At 43.0% G+C, this 21,375-nt stretch overlaps 1 protein-coding gene across 8 annotated transcripts in view; it reads right to left on the reverse strand.

Moving 5' to 3' along the window:
- PLXNB2 (plexin B2) overlaps window positions 1–21,375 on the reverse strand; it is a 261,514-nt gene that overhangs the window by 117,988 nt on the left and 122,151 nt on the right. For 6 of the 8 annotated variants that reach the window (XM_074592361.1, XM_074592200.1, XM_074592278.1 and 3 more), the window contains one exon: window positions 739–807. The exons of the other annotated variants lie outside the window; for them this stretch is intronic. In XM_074592361.1, the coding sequence (XP_074448462.1) occupies window positions 739–740 (2 nt within the window). In that variant the 5' untranslated portion in view covers window positions 741–807. The remainder of the gene's footprint in view (window positions 1–738; window positions 808–21,375) is intronic. 8 annotated transcript variants of the gene reach the window in all.

Consider the following 21,375-nt stretch of genomic DNA (forward strand, 5'->3'; position numbering starts at 1 on the left):
CACAGTTAGGGAGTTCACGTTATTATGAAATACAGCTAGGAAAAGCAATTACTTTAAGAAAAATAATGGGGTATTCACCAGCAAAGTAACAGTTTCAAAAGTGTCTAGAAAATGAACCAAAGCTCTTATTGTTAGAGAACTATTGACTCCAGGTTTGAAAAAGTGACCTCAAGTGAGCAATGATGCACTTAGCCTGGAACTTGCAGCCACTGTATTTCACTCTAAATTGAATTGCCAATCCACAGTGCAATCTTCTTCTACTATAAACTCACATCTTTGGGGCAAGTATACCAAAAAATACTATATACTGGCTGCATTATTCCAAGTGAGGCTAAATTCCTCAGGAAACGGAAAATAAGTCCGCATTACAGAATTTAAGGATCCCCATGGGTATTTAGAGAGCGGCAGTGCTGGGTTTTTTTCCCTTTAAAGGGCACTTAGTGACAACTTCATGCTGACATTTTTCCTGCGAACCGTTCATAAGCGTGCAAATAACTAAAAGCACGTGGCCCCACTAAAAGCATTTAGGTACGTATAACCGACAGACCCATACGGAAAACCACATAATAGACATTTTACACCTCACACACATATGCACAATGATCAGATCCAGCATTCTCCCCATACTAAAAGCGGTCCTTTTGGTAAATTAGGCTGCCAATTTAGCATGTTTTATACTATCACCAATGCTGATGGTTTGCAAACATAAATAACTGACACATGCTATGAAATACTTACATTCACTTTTCCGCTAAGTCTTCTTCACTACAATCAAGTTATTTTCCAGGACAGTGTTTAATCTTCTTACTAAATAAAAGAAGGCAGCAATTAAAAATATGTTCATATGTGTTAAGCTGTGCTTAATCACCTTAAATTTATGCACTTTAAAATATTAAGATCATGTATAGTGTCCCATAAACTTGTAATTTGTTTATATATAGGCAATTTTATTACATTTTAAACACAACTTTAGCACACCATAACTTTCAATCCTGAGGCTAAATGGGGCAATGTTCTGTATTTCAATAGCTGCTCGGATAATAAATCAGATGGACAGTTGCTCACAGATGTACAACTAATTACTGAAGAACTGAGAGCTCAACTGAAGTATTACCAGAAAGAATGCCTGGCATTACAGATGGGGTATTGTATGATTTGGCACTCCTCTAGCTAGAGCTTGAACACGCTCTTATCAATGGCAGTACTCAGCACCTCCCACGACCAAACATTTAAGAATGGAAGAGATACAGTGCCTGTCCCCCTAGGGAAGGATAAAATACCATCTGATATTGTTTAACATCACTGTACATGCCAAAAAGTGATAAAAAAGGGCTCATATAAATTCTTCAACACGACTGTGCAAATGACAACTGTCCTCGAAAAAATATCCCCATCAATAGACATAGCGAGTGCTGAATGCCCCAACCTATCTCTTACGCACACGTTATTTCTCAGTTACTTTTTAGCAGCGCATGCAATGCCCACTCAAACCGTTTGCAGCAAATGCCGATGCATGCACTGAAATATCACCGCATGGCAGTCCCCAGGGGAGAGAGACCCCAAAACCCATCAAAATCCACCACCTTTTCTGCAAAGCCAGCTCAGCTCAGCTGAACCTGGCTTTGAGGCTTGCATAACGCTGGCTCCCCAGGGAGGTAAGACACAAACATCAGCAGGGCTTTTATTTTCCCTTTGTGTTCCTTGAGGCTGCCCAGTACTAAAACAAGTTTATTTTGTTAATGTTCGATGGGATTTAATTTCTTGTTTGCATTCCTCATATCTAGTTGCTGTGGTAACATGTTCTTCAAGACTCCATATATTCATCTCTTCCCAGGGAAAAGCTGTTTGAGGGAACCTGAACACTAGCTGGAGGATGAAACTCAGCAAAATCGTGAGATGAGGGACAGGGGAGAAGAGCTGGGTGAGATATTTAGACCACAGCTGCATGATACGGCCTAACTGGAGAGTGTAGGCTTGGACTGGGACTGAGTGAAGTCATAGGAGGGGAGTATAAGCAGAGCAGCCAACCCAAGAAACAGACACAAAAATTTTAGACTTTATGACCAAGGGAAAGGGCAGATTTCTTTCCATGTCTTACTGACAACAGGAAAAAACAGATCTGGTGCAACTTAAGCATATAAAGGAAAAGGAAATACAGAAGCAAAGGGAAGAGCAAAGGGATGTGAAAGATCATGATACTGTCAACAACAGCCAAGAAGGAAGGAGGTGGAGGTAGTCAGCAAGGAAACAAGGCTTCATCCTGCTGGGGAGTTCCCTTTATACATCCATGCTGCCTCTCTCCTTTAGAGCATTTTTGCAAGCATTGCTGAACAGTGATTTAGGCACGTCTTGCATAGTTGTTTCACATCTCAGTTTTGCAGATGCAACAACTGAAGTGCATGGAAATTAGTATTTGGCTGAGCCTGGAAAAGGAATTGAATGCTGTCAGCCCTGACTGTTGTGTCCAGCCAGTTGTATCCCCAGTAATAAAGGTACAACCCTCCTAATAACATCAGAAATTGGGAAAACAGGTTCAACCATAACCCAGGAACTGGCAGAGAGTCATCAGACTACTTATGTGTCAGTTCTCACATGGGTACACCAGGCATTTTAGTCTGTAGTTGGTATCAGCTGTGCCAGAGAATGATGCCACCAAACTGTACTCAATTTTCTGTGTTAGAAAATAGGAAGTCTTTTTCATAAGAGGCTTGGGACATGAGCCAGAAATCTCACTCACTGTCTTCCTATTTATTCAGACTGAGTCATCAGATTTTCCAGGTTTCTCCACTCAAATGGCATGCTGCTTTGGCTAGATTTAGATGGACACAGGTGGTACCATCTGCTGCAAGGCTTCCTGGTTTTGTTTGCTTTTGTTTTTTCCTTTTACCTCCCGGCTCATAACACAACAGCTCTTTTTCAGTATCTTATACTGGAACACCATGAGGAATTGGTCTTTCATGGTATGGGCTTGACCAGCTGGCCAGTCAAAATGGACTGCTTCAACTAGAGGAACTAAAATACACATTGCCATCATGGGTCCTCTGACAGCTGGAGGCTCATGCAGACTGACCTGAAGTTATAAGTATTTAGGTGACAATAGGGAATTTGCTCTTCAAAGCTGACAGAAACCATAAGCACAAACGGAGCAAGTGTGTAGGGGGATGCTCATTCAAGCTAACTTCAGTCTAACAAGGTTATCTTCCTGTTTCTTCTCCCTCCGCTGGCTTGACAGAGACGGTCCTGCCACAGATCACCTTCTGAAGGAGGAATCACTCTTCCCTGAGCTGCTTTTCAGAGGAGACCTCGTCTCCCCTCCATAACCCGCAGAGGACAGCAGGGAGATTACTGCCATTAGACTACATTTAGCTCTTGCCCTTCCCACCCCAATCTGAACACAAGTAACTGCTCCTGCTTTTCATATAAAACAATTTCCACCTTTCAAACTGAAGTACCCCTTTAGGACAAAAGGACGAAGACAACCATGGACGTGTCATGCAGTTTAGACCATCAGGACAGGTCAATAACCAAGCAGAGACAGGACAACTGCAAATAACCTCCCCATCCTGCGAGTACCCTCTCCCTCATCAGGCAGCTGCGCCTCTGTATTTAGGGTGAATGTCTCAGATACCATAATCTCAAAAAGATGATAAACTCAAGCTGATCCGTTGTGTCCAAGTGCAAAATTTTGCAAGCGGATAATGTGCTGCCCCAGTGCTGCGGCGTTCGGGGAAATCGTGGCTTCCAAAAGCTGCAAGGAACAAAGCACTGCACCCGTCCTGCGGTGCCTAAAGCCCACGCTGCTATAAGTAGGAGTAAGAACATATTGAGGGTTGTTTTTTTTTATTTGTTTGCTTCTAGAGCTAAAAACAGATCATAAACCACATTTCTTTGAGGGAGGCTTTTTGTTTGTTTGTTAGAAAGGGCAGGCACTGGGTCAGGGATAGAAAGTTGTACTATCCGGTTCCCAGACACAGACCTTATTCCCTCGAGCCTTCAGCTATATGTAACACATGGAGCAGATACTTTTCATATAGGCTTGTATACGCCCATGGAAATTTTATTTGGCTGTTGAGCTAACAAGCATGGTGCACTTGATAGGAGGGAGCGCATAGGGTAACACTGCACACTGCTCTCTTGAGCTTAATTTTGAAAACGGATCCTCACATTTCAGTGCTGGGAAGGCTACGTTACAACACTGAGATCATGTCCATATGGAGACAGGATATAGAATTTACTATTAAAAACTTCAGGGTGATATCAAATGTCAGCTTAAGACTCTAAACATCGCAGTGTATTTACATCTCTAATTAACTCTGTATCACAATTCTACACTCCAATATCTGGCCAATGCTGTATCTTCCCTCAACTTCAGCTCTCCAGCTTACGTCGCTCTTGGTCATCTCCACTCTGCCCTCTCCACCTCCTTGACCTCAGAGACACCCGCTCCACTTTTAGCACATGAACTCCAGAGTTTTATTACTGACTTCCTTTCTGTCTCCTCCGCTTGGCTATCTTGGGCTTAGTATCCTCCTTGTCTTGAAGCTGCTCAACTCAGCTCTACCTTCAACACACTGAAACCTGAGACTGCTTAAACTCTTTTCTTTTGCTTTGGTTTCCAGTCAATCCCACATACTTTTGACCTCAAATCGATGCACTATGAAAAGACCTTGACCAACTCTGGCCAAAAATTAACAGAATACTGAAATAATAACAGAAGTGTTTAATATTGCTGGATATACCTCAAAGGAACAACCGCTTTCACTCAGCCCTTTCATTTTGCTCTTCCTGTAGTTTGTGGGGCAAAAAGAACAAAAAATTAAAAAAAAAAAAAAAGAAAGAAAAGAAAAAGGAAAAAAACCCCACATATGCTGGAGTTTTTTGTTCTTAGATTTTGGTATGAGACACTTAAATTTTGAGTTCTACAGATACACTATAAGAACAAAGACCAGCATAACCCAAAACTGAAACCCAGTAATTTAAGCTCCATTACCCTTTCTGAATATCCTTCATTTAAGTCTAAGGAGACTAAATATCTTATCTCTTTATAGACCCTTGCAGAGAGATTTCTTAACTACAGAATTAAACACACTAACCACAAAGTACTTCTTTCTCTGCTCTCCCTTCTGACCAGTCTAAAAATCGTACCTGCTCTTTCAACAGCATTTCACCGCAAAGATTAAACAGCAAGAACGCTACCCTGTGAACTGCCAACAGGTTCAGATCCAGCATCTCGCATATTAGGGCAAGAATCGAAGTGAGCATCAGTGGAGGAGCAGAGAGTAGCACTTTTTCCAGCCTCTTCAGATCATCATTTATCAAACCTTACAATTGATATTGGACAACAGTGTTCCCTGCCTGGTCACTCACATAAGGCGACAGGGCTCCTCTCTGACAGGCAGGGTGCTGTGCCAGCACCGAGTGTTGATCCATACATGTCAAGCTGCCTGGCCACTCGGCATAAGAACAGAGAAGCAACCCCAATTTCTCAAAAGCTATTTGAGAAGGAGGAGTTAAGGTGATAAATTCAAAATCATAAACGGTACAGTCTATGCCCATGACTTTTCAAATGCCATTTGGCAAATTGTTTCAAAATGAATCTTGTGAGAAGTAACTTATATCACGGTACAGGAGGCTTACACATGCCGATGTAAGTGTCTCATCAAACCTGGTAGTTTCTCTGTATGCAGTACAGCCAAAGGAATAAGGTAGGCTTTTCCAGAAGGCAATTGAAACTGGGTTTCTTTCTCTTACTGTTGGCTAGAGAGGCATCCCAGTTGCTCACGTTAGAAGTCTGATTTGTTAAAGTGAATATCTTCATTATGCAATGGAATAACATCTTACTTTTGTGCCCTCTGGCTAAAAAAGATTCAGAAGTTACTGAAAAACTCATCAATGTCTTTACTCCGATATACTCTGCATAAACACAGACAGTAAAGGACCTCTCTTCAGTAGCTTAGCAGGGTCTTTTCAGTTTTTAAGATGACCACACGCAGACTTTCAACAGCCGTCTTATTAGCCTTTTCACCAAGCACTTTGCTTTCTCCACATCTGTCAGGAGACCAGAGTGGACTTCTCAGACAGTTGCCGAGGCAGATTTTTCATTTCTAACTCACCCAGCTTCCTGAGTAATAAAGGCTGCCTGCAAGTGGGAACCCAATCTCTGACCATTAAGTAAACACTTGCCACTTATATTCTAGCTGAAGGTTAATCATCAAGTAGTTTACAAAACAACTGCTACTTTGGAGGCCAAAGGTGAATTCCTACGGTCACTGAAGCACGAGTTTCCACACGGCCAGAATTGCTGTCCTGAACACACATGCGTGTGTTAAGGCATTCACACTGGAAAAGGCTACAGGAGCAACCAACACACTCTTATGTAAAGCCAGAAAGCACTCACACTTCCACTTTGATGAGCCTGTGTATTTAGCTAGCCTCGCTTAGTTAAAATTCATTCATATGTCTCTACCTGTGAAGAGCACACCATGCGTGAGGTCCCAAACAGACAAGCCTTTATTGTCCAAGGGGCAGAGTGTAAAATAAATTCAAACGCTCTTTGTGATTACTGTTACTCTCTTGGCTGACTTTAGACAGCACTTTTTCAGCATGTGAGGACACCGAATTTTTCTCCGAAGCCTCCCCCCTTGCTCTGACAGCAAACGGGCCAAGGCCAGCCGCCGTGACACACTGCCCCCATGCAAGGGGCCGATGTGTGCAACCCAGTGGTCCCCCGGCAATGCAAGATGCTCCCCACATCACGAGCATCACCTAGTGCAGGTGACAGGGGAGAGACCACTGCTACACAGCAGAACAAAGTTCACTCTTAGTTTTCCAGGAATTCAACATAATACTGGCACAGCCAAGTTTTTAAATTACCCCTAATTCAAAATTACCCAAAGCTCACAAGTTCAGTTTTCCTTTCATTTTCCTATTCCTTCAAAGTCCTAAAATGATATTGCCGTTTCCCTCTGTTCGTAATTCTCAGATAATCCTCTTTTTTTTTTTTTGCTTTTTTTTTTCTTCTCTCTCTCCTTTGGCTGTTGAGGGCCAGGGAAAAGAAGAGACAGAGAGAGAGGTACACTGGAAAATGAAGCAGACTGCCATCTATGTTTGTGCTGACGACAAAAACCAGTATAAACACAGATGAGTCAGACTAGTCTGCATTCACCAGCAGTTTTCAAAGTACTGAAGTAGCTCAGTCATTTCAAAATACCATTAAGTATTCCACTGACAAGAATTATTAGGAAGCTTGTATTATTCTGGCGATGTGCAGACTTACAGGTAGCTCTGCACTCGCCGTAAAATGTTCTACAGCTGCTGCTTTGGCTTAAAACAACCCCAGCAACACCAGCCACCCCCCTTCACAAAACACAGCTGTTAACTACTCACTGAAGAACACAAAAATTCACCAAAATTGTCCTACGACCATTACTGTTCAATCAACGTAAATCGTGCAACATCCAAGGACACTGCTTCAGAGCCTCCCACCTCAAAAAAGAAAATCAGTATCTGCTCTGTCACATTCCCTCTTTCATCTTCATGTCGTTGAAGGCATTCCACAGGCAGTTTTATTTCTGAGAGCACTGATTTTCGATCGATCTGCTCTGGCCTGGATTTGAAATAGGATACTACATGAAATTGGATCCTGGGAGCCTCAAACATGCCCAGGCTTGCACAGGAGGTTAAACAAAAAGAAAAAGAAGGTTTTTTTTTAAATGCAGGGTGCTAGTAAAACTGTTTTTAAAATGTCCTCCATTTCTCTCGACTGTAAGTAATATATTACCTCTATAAAGTCTTTTATATCAAGCTCCTGAAATTCTTTATTATTTGTACAACGCCATTGGTGCACACCTCGCCTTAGAAATATGCATTTTAATAGTCAACTGAAGTGATCCAAACCACCAAGGTAATTAAGACTGCTTTAAAATTGGCTTCGCTACCTTTCCCCATACATCTGCCAAGCTACGGCCCGGTCCTGCAGTCTCTTCATCACGTAGTCAGTGGGAGCACTCGCACAAGAATTTGAAGGTTTACTCCCTAAATTACCAAATGCAGCCTGCCTTATTGGAAAAAAGGAGCAGGCATGACTGTGGGAGTGTGAAAAAGGAGAGGGAAAAATGCTAAGTGTGGAAAGGTAAAAAGGAGAAAAGATCGTTAAATGGGGAATGCGGCATGGATGAGAGGACTGGGTGACATAAGGAGACAGGAGCAAAGGATGGTGTGGAAAACAAGAGGAAAAGCATAAAAGGATGGAGAGCTTCCCCTGAACACTGTAGGGCTTTAAATGCATTTGCAAGACGTTGAAAAGAGAAGACAGTGTAGGAGGAACATTTACAGACTATTAGCTGTATTTTAAATTTTTATTTGAAAAGTAAAAATTACCCAAGGTTCACTTTCCACACCTTTTTCGTCCCCCAATGGGACATTATTGTCTGTGGAGCAGAGTATGAGATGCTGTGAGGACTCCTGGCACGGCGAGCCAGGCAAGCCTTGCCAGAGCCCAGGTGGAAGGACTGGTGAAGTTTCTGGTGTCTCCTTTGATTGCGACTGATTTTTCCCAGGATAGCCCATTGCACTGCAAATTTTGTTTCTTTTGTTTGTATCTAAAAGTGCAAAAAGGAATCACTGCAAAGCCCCGTTAGAAGCTTGAGGGAAATTTTATCTTCCCCACTGAGAAATGGGTAAAAATCAGAACCTTCTCATTAATACAACAGTGGCCTGGCTGTGCCTCTTGCTGGCCAGATCAGAGACCATCACAGCAATCCAAGTTTAAATACCAGGGATGTCTCATTTGTCCATCAAAACCAAGGAACAAGGCAACTCTGCCTAATTATCAGGAATATAAGAACACTTCCCTCCTTCAAATCAAGCAGAAGGGCTCTTCTCATCTTCAGTGCCTCTCAGGGAATCAGCCTGATCCCCCTCACCCCTCCTTGCTTCCTCTGTGAGCCGTCTTCCTAATCTGGAATCCTTCAGAGCTGGGAACTGGACCCCCTGCCTTGATTCCCATCATCTGCACCGATTTATGTTAGCAAGCCAGGCCAGCTGGCCGCCTGCACACCCAAGGAGCCCACATGCTCTGATACTGTGCCCTTCTTAAAAAAAATAATCACAAAACCAACCCCAAAAAAGCACAACAGGCCAGCAGAGCTTTGCCTGCCAGGTTAAAACTTGCTCCCTGCCCTGTAAAATTAACCTACCTGCTGCTGCTGAGCACAGATACTTACAGAATCATGGGATCATAGAATAGTTTGGGTTGGAAGGGACCTTTAAAGGTCATCTAGTCCAACCCCCCTGCCATAAGCAGGGACATCTTCAACTAGATTAGGTTGCTCAGAGCCCCGTCCAACCTGACCTTGAACGTTTCCAGGGATGGGGCATCTACCATCTCTCTGGGAAACCTGTGACAGTGTTTTACCACCCTCATTGTAAAAAATTTCTTTTTTCTATCTAGTCTAAATCTCCCCTCATTTAGTTTAAAGCCATTAATCCTTGGTGTAGCTGCTCCTCTAGTGGGTGAGCCCCTCCTCTGCAAATAATTCAAAGGTATTTCTAGGCTGGGGGAAGGGTGCAGACTTTTTGTTTTTGTTTCACTAGGAAAGATACATATGTTGGTGGGTTTTTTTTTAAAAAAAGAAACCACTCCAAACAGCGATAGGAGCTAGGCTTGGGCTGATACTGCCCTATCTTGCAGAGCAAGTCACGGCAGGTTCTGTAATCGCAGGCTCTGCAAACGCTGATTTTACCCCCCTGCACAGGACCTTAACTCGCCCGGGGCTCCTGAGCAGAGGACGCCTGTGTTCGCAGCCACTGGCATCAACAGGGAATGGCCTGGCAAAAACCCTGCTGATGCAATGGTCCAACTAACTTCAGCTCTTCCCTGGCTAAAAACCTGCTTGCTTTTTTTTTTTTTTTTTTCTTCCCATTAAATCTCTTTCTTTCATATTTACCTGGGGCACGAGCTACGGGAAAAAGTGCTTGTTTTTCAGTTCAAGCACTTTTTTTTCCTGCCAGCGGAGGAAACCGTGTTTGGATCCACACGAAGGGAAACGCAATATTTATAAAGGAAGTTCCCACACTTCCTCTTCAAACAAATCGCTCCTGGCTGGGTTTGCAATTACAACCCTACCGTAAAAAGGCGGGGGGAGGGAGGGGTAAACACACATCGAGCGTATTATTTCCTTCTAAAGTCACTTGTCTCTGAAAAGGCACCTTCCAGAGAGGAAAGAGTTAAGCACTTGGGACAAACTGTCAAGTTTTCAGTAACTAATTTACTCTTCCTGTAGGCCTGGAGGAAATCCACAGCCGCCACAAATATTCCTTGCTCGCTTCAATACTACTCTTTGTGAAATGGATTTTAATGGCCAAGCAAAGTGATCCAAACCGCAGATGTAATTAAAGCCGCTGAAACCGGCTCCGGGAAAGGCTGGGAAGCGCCCCGTGCCCCGTCTGGGGGTGGCCGCCGTGGTGCAGGCTGGCGGTGACACCGGGAGGCCTTGGCTTCATCCTTATCGCAACGTGCCATGTCGCTGCTGATGGGACAGACCCCGGGCTCACTGGGAGGGCGGCAGGGGTGTTACAGGACGGAGATGCGCGGCAGGAGATGGAGAGAGAGCCAGCAGCTCCCTGCAGCAGCTCCCCGCGCTGCCAGCGACCCGGGCAAGCCCGTGCGGGACCTCTGCGGAGGGGATGCTGCTCCGGTCCCGAGGAGCATCTGCTCTCGCCCTGTTTACTTCCAATGCCCTGCTCCCTAGGTTATAAACCTCTGCCACCGCAAGCCCACTGGGCTGTAATGCTGCAGTGTTAAAAACCTCTCTCATCCATGGGAAAACTGTATTTGACAAGCTAGATTTCCCTCCGCACGCAGCAATTCATGTCTGCAACAATAGCATAGGAAGGACAGAGATTTTCCTGACAATTCACGGTAAATCAGCTTCCTATTTGAACCGACATACCTTAATTTCTTCTGTGGTGAGTCAAACGGCTAGTCTGCCTGAAAGGTCGGTAATCCCCTGGTATTGAAACACCCCTATTAGATCCATACCCAGCAAAGGAAGAACAAAGTTTTCCCGAAACTCCTGTGCAAAGCGTGGGAGGATGGAAAATAAGATCAGCATACCTTGCTGAAAATAGTTCTTGAGATAAAAGATGTGATTGCTTTGGCACTAACTTCTCCCTCCTCCTTCCCTCCCCTCCTTAGCCACGCCGAGGTGTGAAAGGCTTAGGAAACTCCCTGTCCCTACTCCGCATTTTTTTTTCATGTTTAATTTTAGATTAGAACACAATTGGATTTGGACTTGATTAACCTTTCATCCAAAGAAAATCCCACACCTTTTAGTTACTAATTCCATTTGATAACAGCTGCAGAAAACTAACTCCATATTTTTGAAGTTAAATCATTGCCAAATTCTGTTTTCAAGCACCAGCTGCCCAGAATAAGACTAAAGAACTTCCCAAAACAATTATGTTTAAATTATTAATTAAAACCACTTGGAATATTATGATTAAAATCAATTAGTTTATGCAAAGAGATCTACAAACCCGAAACAGAGTTACAGTGAAAGAAATTCGTCGGCTGATGAATAATTAATACAGCTCTTCATTTGTTTCACCTCGCGTGCCAAGTAGCACAAAAGAAAAGTCATTAATACGAGCAGATCGCAGAGCTAACAGAGATCATTACACATTTATAACCACTAAACTGTTTAAGTGGAAAGTTTGCAGGGTAAAAAAAAATCCCCCTGCAATATCGGGTTCAGAACAAAGAACCCCAATTTTGTCCATCTGGATGAAACAAAGAGGAAAGAAAAGAAACGCAGAGCTGCCTCTGAGGTTGGTTTGCTGTAGGTAAGCGGCAAGATCTGTCGTCAGCTGTAAGGAAGCGAGGTGCTTCTCTGAAACCTCTGTCTTCAGACCTGCGAGTACGATCCATGAAGGCATCTGGCCTGCCTGGCCTCCCCGTTTCTGGGAGCAAAACCCCACGGCTTGGACAATTACCTCCACGTGCTTACCACGAAGGCATATGCTTTTATATCCACACACTCACGCGCTTTTTCCTCTCAGCCACCGAAAGAAGCATTTTTCTACTCTGACAGGCTACAGGTCCCTTGGCAAAGTACATTTCTTCTTTTAAAAACAGTGGGTTTTAGTAAACAATGTGCAGATTTCCTGGGGATTACCAGAACTACATACCTCTTGTTAAACAGTGCTTCAGTGACATAAGATGATGTCAACGGAAGATCAGCGTAAATCACTCGTTGCTGCACAACTGAAAACTTAGCGTGTGTTAATTTATAACATTCCTTAACTCAGTTATTTGGGTTGGAGCGGGTGGGAATCGGTGGGGTAAAACACAAGCAAACAGTCGCTTGTCTGATGCTACTCCACTTTCATCCTACTTAACCATTTCTCTCCTGCTAAACCTTTACACCATTTCAAAGAAAAAGTTGGATTTGTACATGTTTGGTTTTATTTTCAAAAGGACTCAGAGTATCTCTCCAAAGAATGTCAGAGATTAAAAAAGCACCCATGGTGGGAGAACATTCATTGCCTTTTTAACGCTGAATTACAGCAGAGAAGTTAAGAAATGAGGTTGGTGTTTTATCAAAGAGCTTCCTGCACGCTCTGTTACCAGCTCCTCTGCTTGAGGCGACAACGGGGATATTTTCACACTACGAAAACCTTGACTTTGCAACACATTTCTGCTCCAAATGGCAGGCTCACCTGCCTCCCTCAATACACAACATGCCTTCCTTCTCCGTCCCTCATTACGTTACTCTCGCTGCGCTTTTTTTTCAGTGCTTTTCCCCATAGCCTTCTCTGTGTCCCGTTAGCAGAAAACAGAGAGTGCAGCCAGTAACATTAGACTTGAACTTTCTACCTCCTGACATTAGCGGACTCAAAAAACTAGACAAAACAAGCTGTCCCATTTCTAGACATTGTCTCTGCACTGATCTCAGAATCAAACCCCTTTCTGGTCAGGAATGATAAATGATGCGACTTCCTCCATGATAAACGATGCAACTTTCTCCAAACAAAGCTTAGCCAACTGTGTCGTGCAAAGCCTGCCTTGACTTGCCTGGAACTGTCTCTAACATGGATAAAGAACAGCCATGAAACTCATCTTCACTTCTGAGGGCAACTGTGGTTCTGCACAGAGAGTCCCAGCAGAAGAGTACCGTTTTCCTAGTATTGTTTTAAGGCTAATTGCCCCTGCCTCTCGGCTAATACTAAAGCAGCTACATGGCTTACAGAAGTGTTTTGTCGCTGCTAATCTGGGACTATCTGCCCCATGTTTCAGGTCACAGTGTGGACAGCCTTGGAGAAACAGGGCTCCAGTTCACAGCCAGCGAGAGCAGCCAGACCCATCCTGATGCACCCATCCTTCCGAGCATGACACCAAGGCAGGGCGCCCAGTTCCCGAGAGCATTCACTCACCAGCGGCTGAGAACAGGCTTATCTTTCACACCATTTAAAAACGGGAAATCACATTTTGACGGGTCCAGCCTCCCAGGTTAGCTTCGTTGGTTTTGCTGAGAATGTGAAATACACACAGTCTCGCCAGACATGCCATTTGCAGGGCTGGGATGAAAACTTGATCTCTTTGCAAATAAGAGGTGAAATCCTCAGGTGCAGACGGTTTCACTCCCTGGATCTTCACACTCATTTCTCTCCTCACATAAAGGGAGCATTGCTGTCTCACAGGAATTCACTTTGCAGGGCGGGAAGTACCTCTTAGGGTACTGGAAATGAAGGATTTTCCATCCTGGGAATGACCTGCCTTCCTTACAGCACCTCTGCTCGCTGAGTAAAACCAGACTTTTGCGCTCTTCCCAATTCTATGCCTTCTACCAACACGCACTGCCACCGACCCGTTAGCACATACTTTTAATATCTTTCGACCAGATGGAATTTTTGGGATGAATTACACTTGGTTTCACAGTCAGCCCAATCCCAGGCACAGTGTTATCACCACAGACAAAAGAGCCCACAGATCTGCTTCATGTGCCCGCAAAGGTTTGTTCTGCCTTTGCACTGATAAAGTACTTAATGGGAAACACTATGGCTTAAATATCCCCCAAACAAGGCAGACTTTTTACAAGGCAGCAGTAGCTTGCCCTGCTTTAAGGGAAAAATGATCTTTTGACTGAGAAATGCCCTTTACCTCTGCTGTGTTTGGGCCTCAGTGGCTGCAGAGACGCATGTAGGAAGCATGAACTGGAAGCGATGCCAGAAAGGCGATGCCATGGTCTTACTGGCATGAAACCTATTAGTTTTGTAGCCTGTGCCGAAAAAGCGCTTGACATACTATGGTCTGGAACATGCCTGTATAGCCTGTGGTCATACAGTGGCCAATTTTGATTGCTGGGTGTAGGCGATAACCAAGTAACAAAGAAACAAGTAGTTTTGCCTCTAATTTGGGAGTGTTACAGTGCAAAGAGATCCTCGGTGAATGTGACGGTTTTTCCCGCTCTGTAAAGAAGTCACAGTTTTTCTCAGTAGTTCCCCTCTGCAGAACTAGCGGGCTACGACAGACACACAGCAGCCCATGGCAAAGCCCTCTCTAATTGGCACGCCTATCTGCCCATCTCACCTCCGAACTCCTGGAACAAAAGAAAGCATTAATCCGCATCTTGGAGAATTCAATAGTCGTTTAAGCAGAAGGTCGAGTACCTAATGGTCTGTCAAGTTCAGGCTGTCTATCCGCCTATCTTCCTGGCTCCCCAAGTTCCCAGGCCTTGACTGACGGTCCTCGGCAGCTGGGGACTTTGTTTTCCTGCACGATGAAGGCCTGAGCACAGGCGACTGCTTTGCAAATTTAAGTTGGGATGACATATTCTGCCTTCATTGAAGGAGACAAGGAAAAATAAAAGCAGCCGTGAAAAGGTACACAGCAAGGCCTGCGAAATATATTAAGGATGCTATTTGTTCCTGTATCGCTGGCACACTTTAACAGAATATAAATGTACTTTCAGATATCTGCGTTGTGCTTTTTGGTCCGAACCTTAGTATGATTGCAGTAGTAGATACCTCATAACAAGGATAATTGTGTGTAAACGCCACGTGGCACCAGTAAAGGTAGCGTGCATAACTACACACTTCCCAGATCTTTTTCAGTGCCACAGGCTACAGAGTGAGTTTGAAAACTCCAGCCTGGAAGGCAGGAATATTGCTACGTCTCCCAGAAATTTCCAGGAGGTACACAAAGAGGAGGAAGCCCTTTCCAGATTCGCTAGGACACGGCCTGCTGCGCATACTTGCTTTTGAACACTCTCGTAAAACTGAAACATTTTTTTCCAAACAGATCACAGGTCACGTAAGCTTCCCAAGGGATATATTGGTTACAGATGTTTTCATGTAATAAAATATTCCACTCAACTGCAGTATTTCTAACTGATAATGCTAAAACTAAATTACCCTTGGCTAATGGTTATGTCCCCAACGTACTCCTTACCATGGTAAACACTGGCTCATTTGTTACCGTTTATCCAGCAGAATATTTAATTTTTTATAAGAGTATGTCACAAAGACAATGTAGTTCAAGTTTGCGAGAGCTGCAACATAAGTTTGAACTTTTCAAAATATGTACTTAAAATTCATTTTTTGCATATTTGTAGAATGAATTATACCTCTAAGTTTCAGCATTATCATATCAATTTGCATTTAAAAGTTATCTAATTTTTTAAACATGAGTAATTTTAATAATTTTCCAAGATTTCACTCTTGAACTTGGAATGATTAAAAAAAAAATTAAAAAATCACTCCTTGATTGTCTGAATGGTATGGGGCTAATAATGAAACATTCAATTTGATTTCCTCCTGGCAGAGCTGTTAAGAAAGAAAAGGTCATTGTGATGGTATCTCTAAAATGATTTAGTTCAAAATAAAAATAATTAAAAAAAAAAAAGGAAAAAGGGGAGGAGGAGATTATTATTTTCAAAAAATGCTTACAATATAGCACTAGCAAGAACAGCTATGAAAAAGGAAAAAAAAAATAACTGAAAAAGGCAAATGAACTAGTCTTCTACTGTAACAAGGAGCCTCCCTCAAACCAGGGAAGCTTGTGCTGTTGTACTGTACTAGGTCTCTATGAAAACTAACACCTCCACATTTTTATTTAAAAGATTAGAGCACTAGGCTTAAACATCCACTCCTCTTCGCTCTCTGTATTGGACGATTCGGATCACCCCTGCTCGGATTTCCAATGCTGCCATTAAGAACAATAGAACAAAGTGGCTCTTGATGCGATATCGCTGTTTCTATGTTGATGCTTCAAGGATAACATCAACACGTTTTAATTGAGTTTTAGAAAGACTGGAAACGTAGCAGAAGCAGAGCATTCTGTGAGGAGGGAGACGTAAGCTACTGTAGCAACACTGGCATCTTATCAAAAGTAGAACCTGCCTGTTTTTAAGAAAATGTGGAAGTTAGTAAAATTTGGAAGTTGGATGTTTTAGACTAGATCAAAAAAAGCATTATTCTCCAAACTCTACAATGCCACGATCCCGGTATTCACTACTTTAATGCTAATGTTCGATGTTTACCATCAGTGAAATATTGTATCCTTTCTGAGGTAAGTGTAATCACCAACCCTGATAAGCAATTTTTGCAGCTACCAAACTCAAACATAAGCTTGTGCTTGGCAAAGTAAGGCAACATCACTTTGCATTGCTGTGATGATCAGAAGCACGCTTTAAACTCTCGCTATGGGGGAAAAAAATGGAAGGAAGAATTCACCCCCCCTCTTCAAATGAAAGACTAATTCTGTCTCCAGCAAATCACTTGGGGGAAAAAGTCGTTTAGATCAATGACGGTGGTTCTTAAGCACAACAGGGGTGAACGTGACCTAAACAGCTATACAAAGTTTGGAAGAGATGGACTTTGCTTGGTTCCAAGCAACGCACCAGGAAAGCTTTACCCAGCAGACATTTTTATCATAGCCCTGCTAGTCTGCCTATCGCTCTGCTTCTCATCATCATATTTGATTAGCTGTATATTTATTCTGGGGCTAATGCAGTAATTAAGATTGCCAGCATGTACGGGAGGCAATAATGCTTCTCTGATGGCTCCAGCATTCGGGAGGGAGGTCACATGAAACAGGAAGCCAACAGCCCTGCTCTCATGGCTAAGGACAACATCTGAGACAGGAATGAAGCGCTGCATTGTGACCAGTCACTCGATTTCTAAAAAAAGTGCAATCCAATTTTTCTAAGCAGATACTCTCACACAGAAAACAAAAGCCCAATCTGCTGATATTTGCAAATTTTTTAACTGCTTTAGCAGTTTTTAGGGTGGTATGACTAAGCAGCAGTAAGAGCGGTGGTTGCTGTGCATTCAGTGACTTGAAAACGCACGACGAGTCTTGCAAACGTGAACGCTCCTTTCCTCCTCCCTTAAACAGCCTCTAGCATGGTAACCACCAGCAGCGTGCAGGCGTAACTCCTTTGAGATCCAGCAGACTGGGAAAAGGACCGGCTCTCTGGAATCCAAATCACCTGGACTCAGCAGCAGACCCGATCTGCCAGGGCTGCCCCCGGGAGCTGTGTTCCTGCCGGTCAGCAGGACGCTGCCCATCGCGCACCGCCTACCACAGAGTCTTCCACCACTTCCCCTTTTCCCTCGTTATTTTTGCTGGCTGCCACAAAACCCCCTCGGCTAGCTGACGTTACTCCCTGGGCAGCAAATCCCTCTGTATTTTAGTGCACGCATAATGCCGGTAAAGCAGCAAAAAGCACAAATACAACAACCTTGAAGCTCATCTATGGGAGGGGGTGTAAAGCAAAACACAACTCTTGAGAGATTCTGCAACTCCTGACACACAGGCGAACAGACAGTTTCCAGGGTGAAAAATTATGATTTTGAATTCATTTTTGGTATGTTTTGCAATATCTTTGCCTTGCCCTGGTTGCTTTAGGATAGCACCCAGCAAGCATTGCTAAGATGCCCAAGAGTGTCATTTTTCTGTTGCTCATCTGCCTCCTGTCCCTGTCCCCTTTATCTACGCAGCCAATATCATATCCAAAACCACACACTGGCTTCCCTGAATGTTTTACTTTTCAAATAAATGCCTAATTAACTCACCCTTTATTTTAAACCATTGTATGCGGCAAAATACTCCAATTAAAAATGGAATGTCTACTAATTTAAGCCCAAAGGTTCTGTTAAGGCAAGTTTCACGAATCCTAAAAATAGAAATGCATTCATAATTTTTTCCTCACTTTAATTAGGCTTTTTTTTTTTTTGGCTCGAATTTAAATATCCCTCTGCAGTATCTTCAGCTGCATTGCAGTAGTAGGAACCCCACGTACAACACAAGAACCGTAAGAGGAAAGATGACTTGCCTTTTTAATTCTTCCACTTAAAGGAATGTAAAGCGGAAGCATGCATCCCACAGAACAGAATTGTTGCAATTAAATAGGAAAGACTTCAGAAAGACAGGACTCCCGGAACAAAATGAAGCCTCTGGTTGATTTGTGTATTGAGAGATGTTGGTCCTTCTCTAATCTATCGTCTTAAGTGAGGTGGAAGAAAACAGCGTTGTGGCAGTCAAGGTGAAGGTGATGTGACTAATGGTACAGCACCCAGACTAAGGGCAAGTCAGTTCAGACTGAGCTGAAAAATACGCTCCATGGGGCAACTTGAGTGACATTACTTATAGCAGTTACAGAATGCAAGGTCATGGTTCTTCAAATACGGGTTAAACTTGTAAGGTGGTGAACTAATCCGGAAAGCAGAGACTTGAAGAATGACTTCAGGGCCACGGTGAGCCACAACTAAAACTCTGACAGGGATGCAGTGGCTAAGGCGATTAATGAGATCTTTCAATACATGAGCTAGGGGAAGACACAAAGCACAAAACACCATTGTAGCACTTCAGAGAAGCATTATCAGGAACAGATGAAGTTGAGGTTATCCGGGGCAATGGGGCAGTAAGCAAAACAATGCTAAGTGGTAGCAACGGACCTGCTGCCTGCTTTGCCTACGCCAGAGCCGAGCTTCCTCCTGTTACTGCTGGCAGAAGTGGCGATGGGAGGAGATGCGGGAACCAGCTCCTCCCAGCCCTGGCCACATTCTCTCTCTTCCTTCCCTCTTCCACAGTTGGGGTAGCAAGCCCTGATCTCCAGGGTGAACTCATTTTACCCTCAGTCCCAAATCAGCAAAAATTCAGTTTCTTTTACATTGCTTAGATGCCTGGGACTGGTTCTGTCACTTCATACAGCATTACTGAAATTATTCCAAGCGTACATGGCCATGCCTGGCATCCACACTGCACAAAAGATGTTGACAAATTGGAAAAGATTCAGGATGGAGCTGCAAGAAGGATTCAGAGTCAGGAAAATATGCCCTAAAGCAAGAGCCAGAAGTAATTCAGTCTATTTAGTTTCACAAAGAGAAAGTTCAGAATGGCTTGATCACAGTCCATAAATACTTACATTAGTGAGAGACATTTAATAAAGGGCATAACAAGATACAGAGTTGAAAAATGGAACTTTGAGGCAAAATTCAGGCTAAAAATGGGGGGGAAGTGTTAGAAATGAATGCAATTAAGTCAGTGGAACCTTTTACATTTTCACGCAGTAAATTTGCCATCACCTAAAGTCTTTTAAAAAAATTGAGATTGGATGTCTTTTTAAAATGATATTATCTAGCTCAAGCAGAACTTGCAGGCTGAGTGAAGTAGTGAATTTGTACAAGTGTATAATACTATAGCTGAGCAACCTAGATGATCATAATATTATAAAACCGATGAGCATATATTTATTTCTTGAGTGGGCCTACGAAATCCAATTTTTCCTGTATCTGCTTTAAATGAATACACCAGCTCTGCTGAACTCATCTGAACTTCTAACTTGAGTCTTCTGCTGTAGAAGTGATACATGTCCAGCTTCCTTCTCTTCAGACACTGTGAAGAAGCAACACAAATACCTGAGGTTGAGCACAGGTGAATACAGTGAATTTGAAGACAAGACAACATCTGTAAGCTTTCAAGCAGCCCTCCTAATCCAGAAGCCTGAAAGCACTGGTGTGCTTTCCAGGGGCATTTCCAAGCAACCTCGGATCATTCCAGCATGTGGGATTAGATGGAAGGCAGGGACTTATCAGCTAGAGCTCCTTCACCCTGGCCGACCTAATTATGCTAAGCATAACAGTATGAGAGGTATCTTGGTATTTAAACATCAAACAGGTATCTTGGTATTTGGCCACCAAAAAGGTAAATAGTTTAACCAAGAGTGCAACACAGAAGAACTGGGCAAAGCAGGATAGCCTGGGTATATCCAGGTTTAAGCTAGTTAAATCCTATACCTTTGAAATCCACTGCAAAATTACCTCATGCTTCAGTTTAATAAAGGTATTAACATCTCAGGAGTGATATTATGCGATGGCAGCATTTTGTAGCAGTCCGTGAGCTTTAGGAATGATGCCTTTATGGGGACAGGAGACAGACTCAAAAAAGGCACGTTCTCCCCCCGGTTCAGCTCCTCTGTGAATTGTTTGCAAATCCATAGTCTTTTCTTCTCTCTACCACCGTAAGAGGCATTTACTGTTTTTATGATCTCAGGATGGAAAAATATTAATCAGAAACAGCAGCAACAATTTCTTTTTCTTCTCAAATCTGTGTGGCATTAAGTATAATTACATAAATAACTGGAATGGCAGAAACAGACAATTGCTGGCTTTGTATGGGTATTGGAAAAGATTATACTGTTTTTATCATGTCTCTCAAATAATGGGTATCTTCCAAGTCTACTGTCAAGGAGACTGCTTGCTGCTTTAATGCTGATATGAAAATAATCTTGTAAAAATACTGAGAGAGGGTCTTTCCACATACTTTGCGCCAAGAAAGATTACTTAAATAAACCGTTTAACCTGCTATTGACCTAAAACCTAGTTACATAAATGTTTTTAAAATTACTTATCCATCTCGAGTAGATAAAAGTAATCTAGTGAAGTCAAGGATAACATAGGAAGTCCCTTAATGATGCTTCCATTCTCCACAGTCTCTATTTGCATATGGTTTTTCTGCTGGCAAAGCAGATACAAACAAACTGCAAGAACACAGTCGTAGGATAGCTCTTCCTCTTTGTAAAGGACTGGAAAGAGACAGATACACATAAAGGAAGAGTAAAAACCTGCAAAGAGCTCTTACAAGGGGAACCTCAACTATTTTTTCCTCAGTTTTTCCATTATAAACATTGCTGCGCTTTCTTTTTAAAACCAACAGTAAAAATTACAGAGGCCATATGGAAGTTGAATATGGAGGACGCGTCTACCAATACCTGAGCTAACGTCATTCCAAAGTCAATAAAAAGAAGTGCATAAAACACTTGCTCCATATTGCTGAACAAATGCTCAAAAACCAACTAAGGCAAATTATAC

Source organism: Larus michahellis, chromosome 1 (genome assembly GCF_964199755.1).
Source record: "Larus michahellis chromosome 1, bLarMic1.1, whole genome shotgun sequence".
In the NCBI taxonomy this organism is placed as follows: Eukaryota; Metazoa; Chordata; class Aves; order Charadriiformes; family Laridae; genus Larus; species Larus michahellis.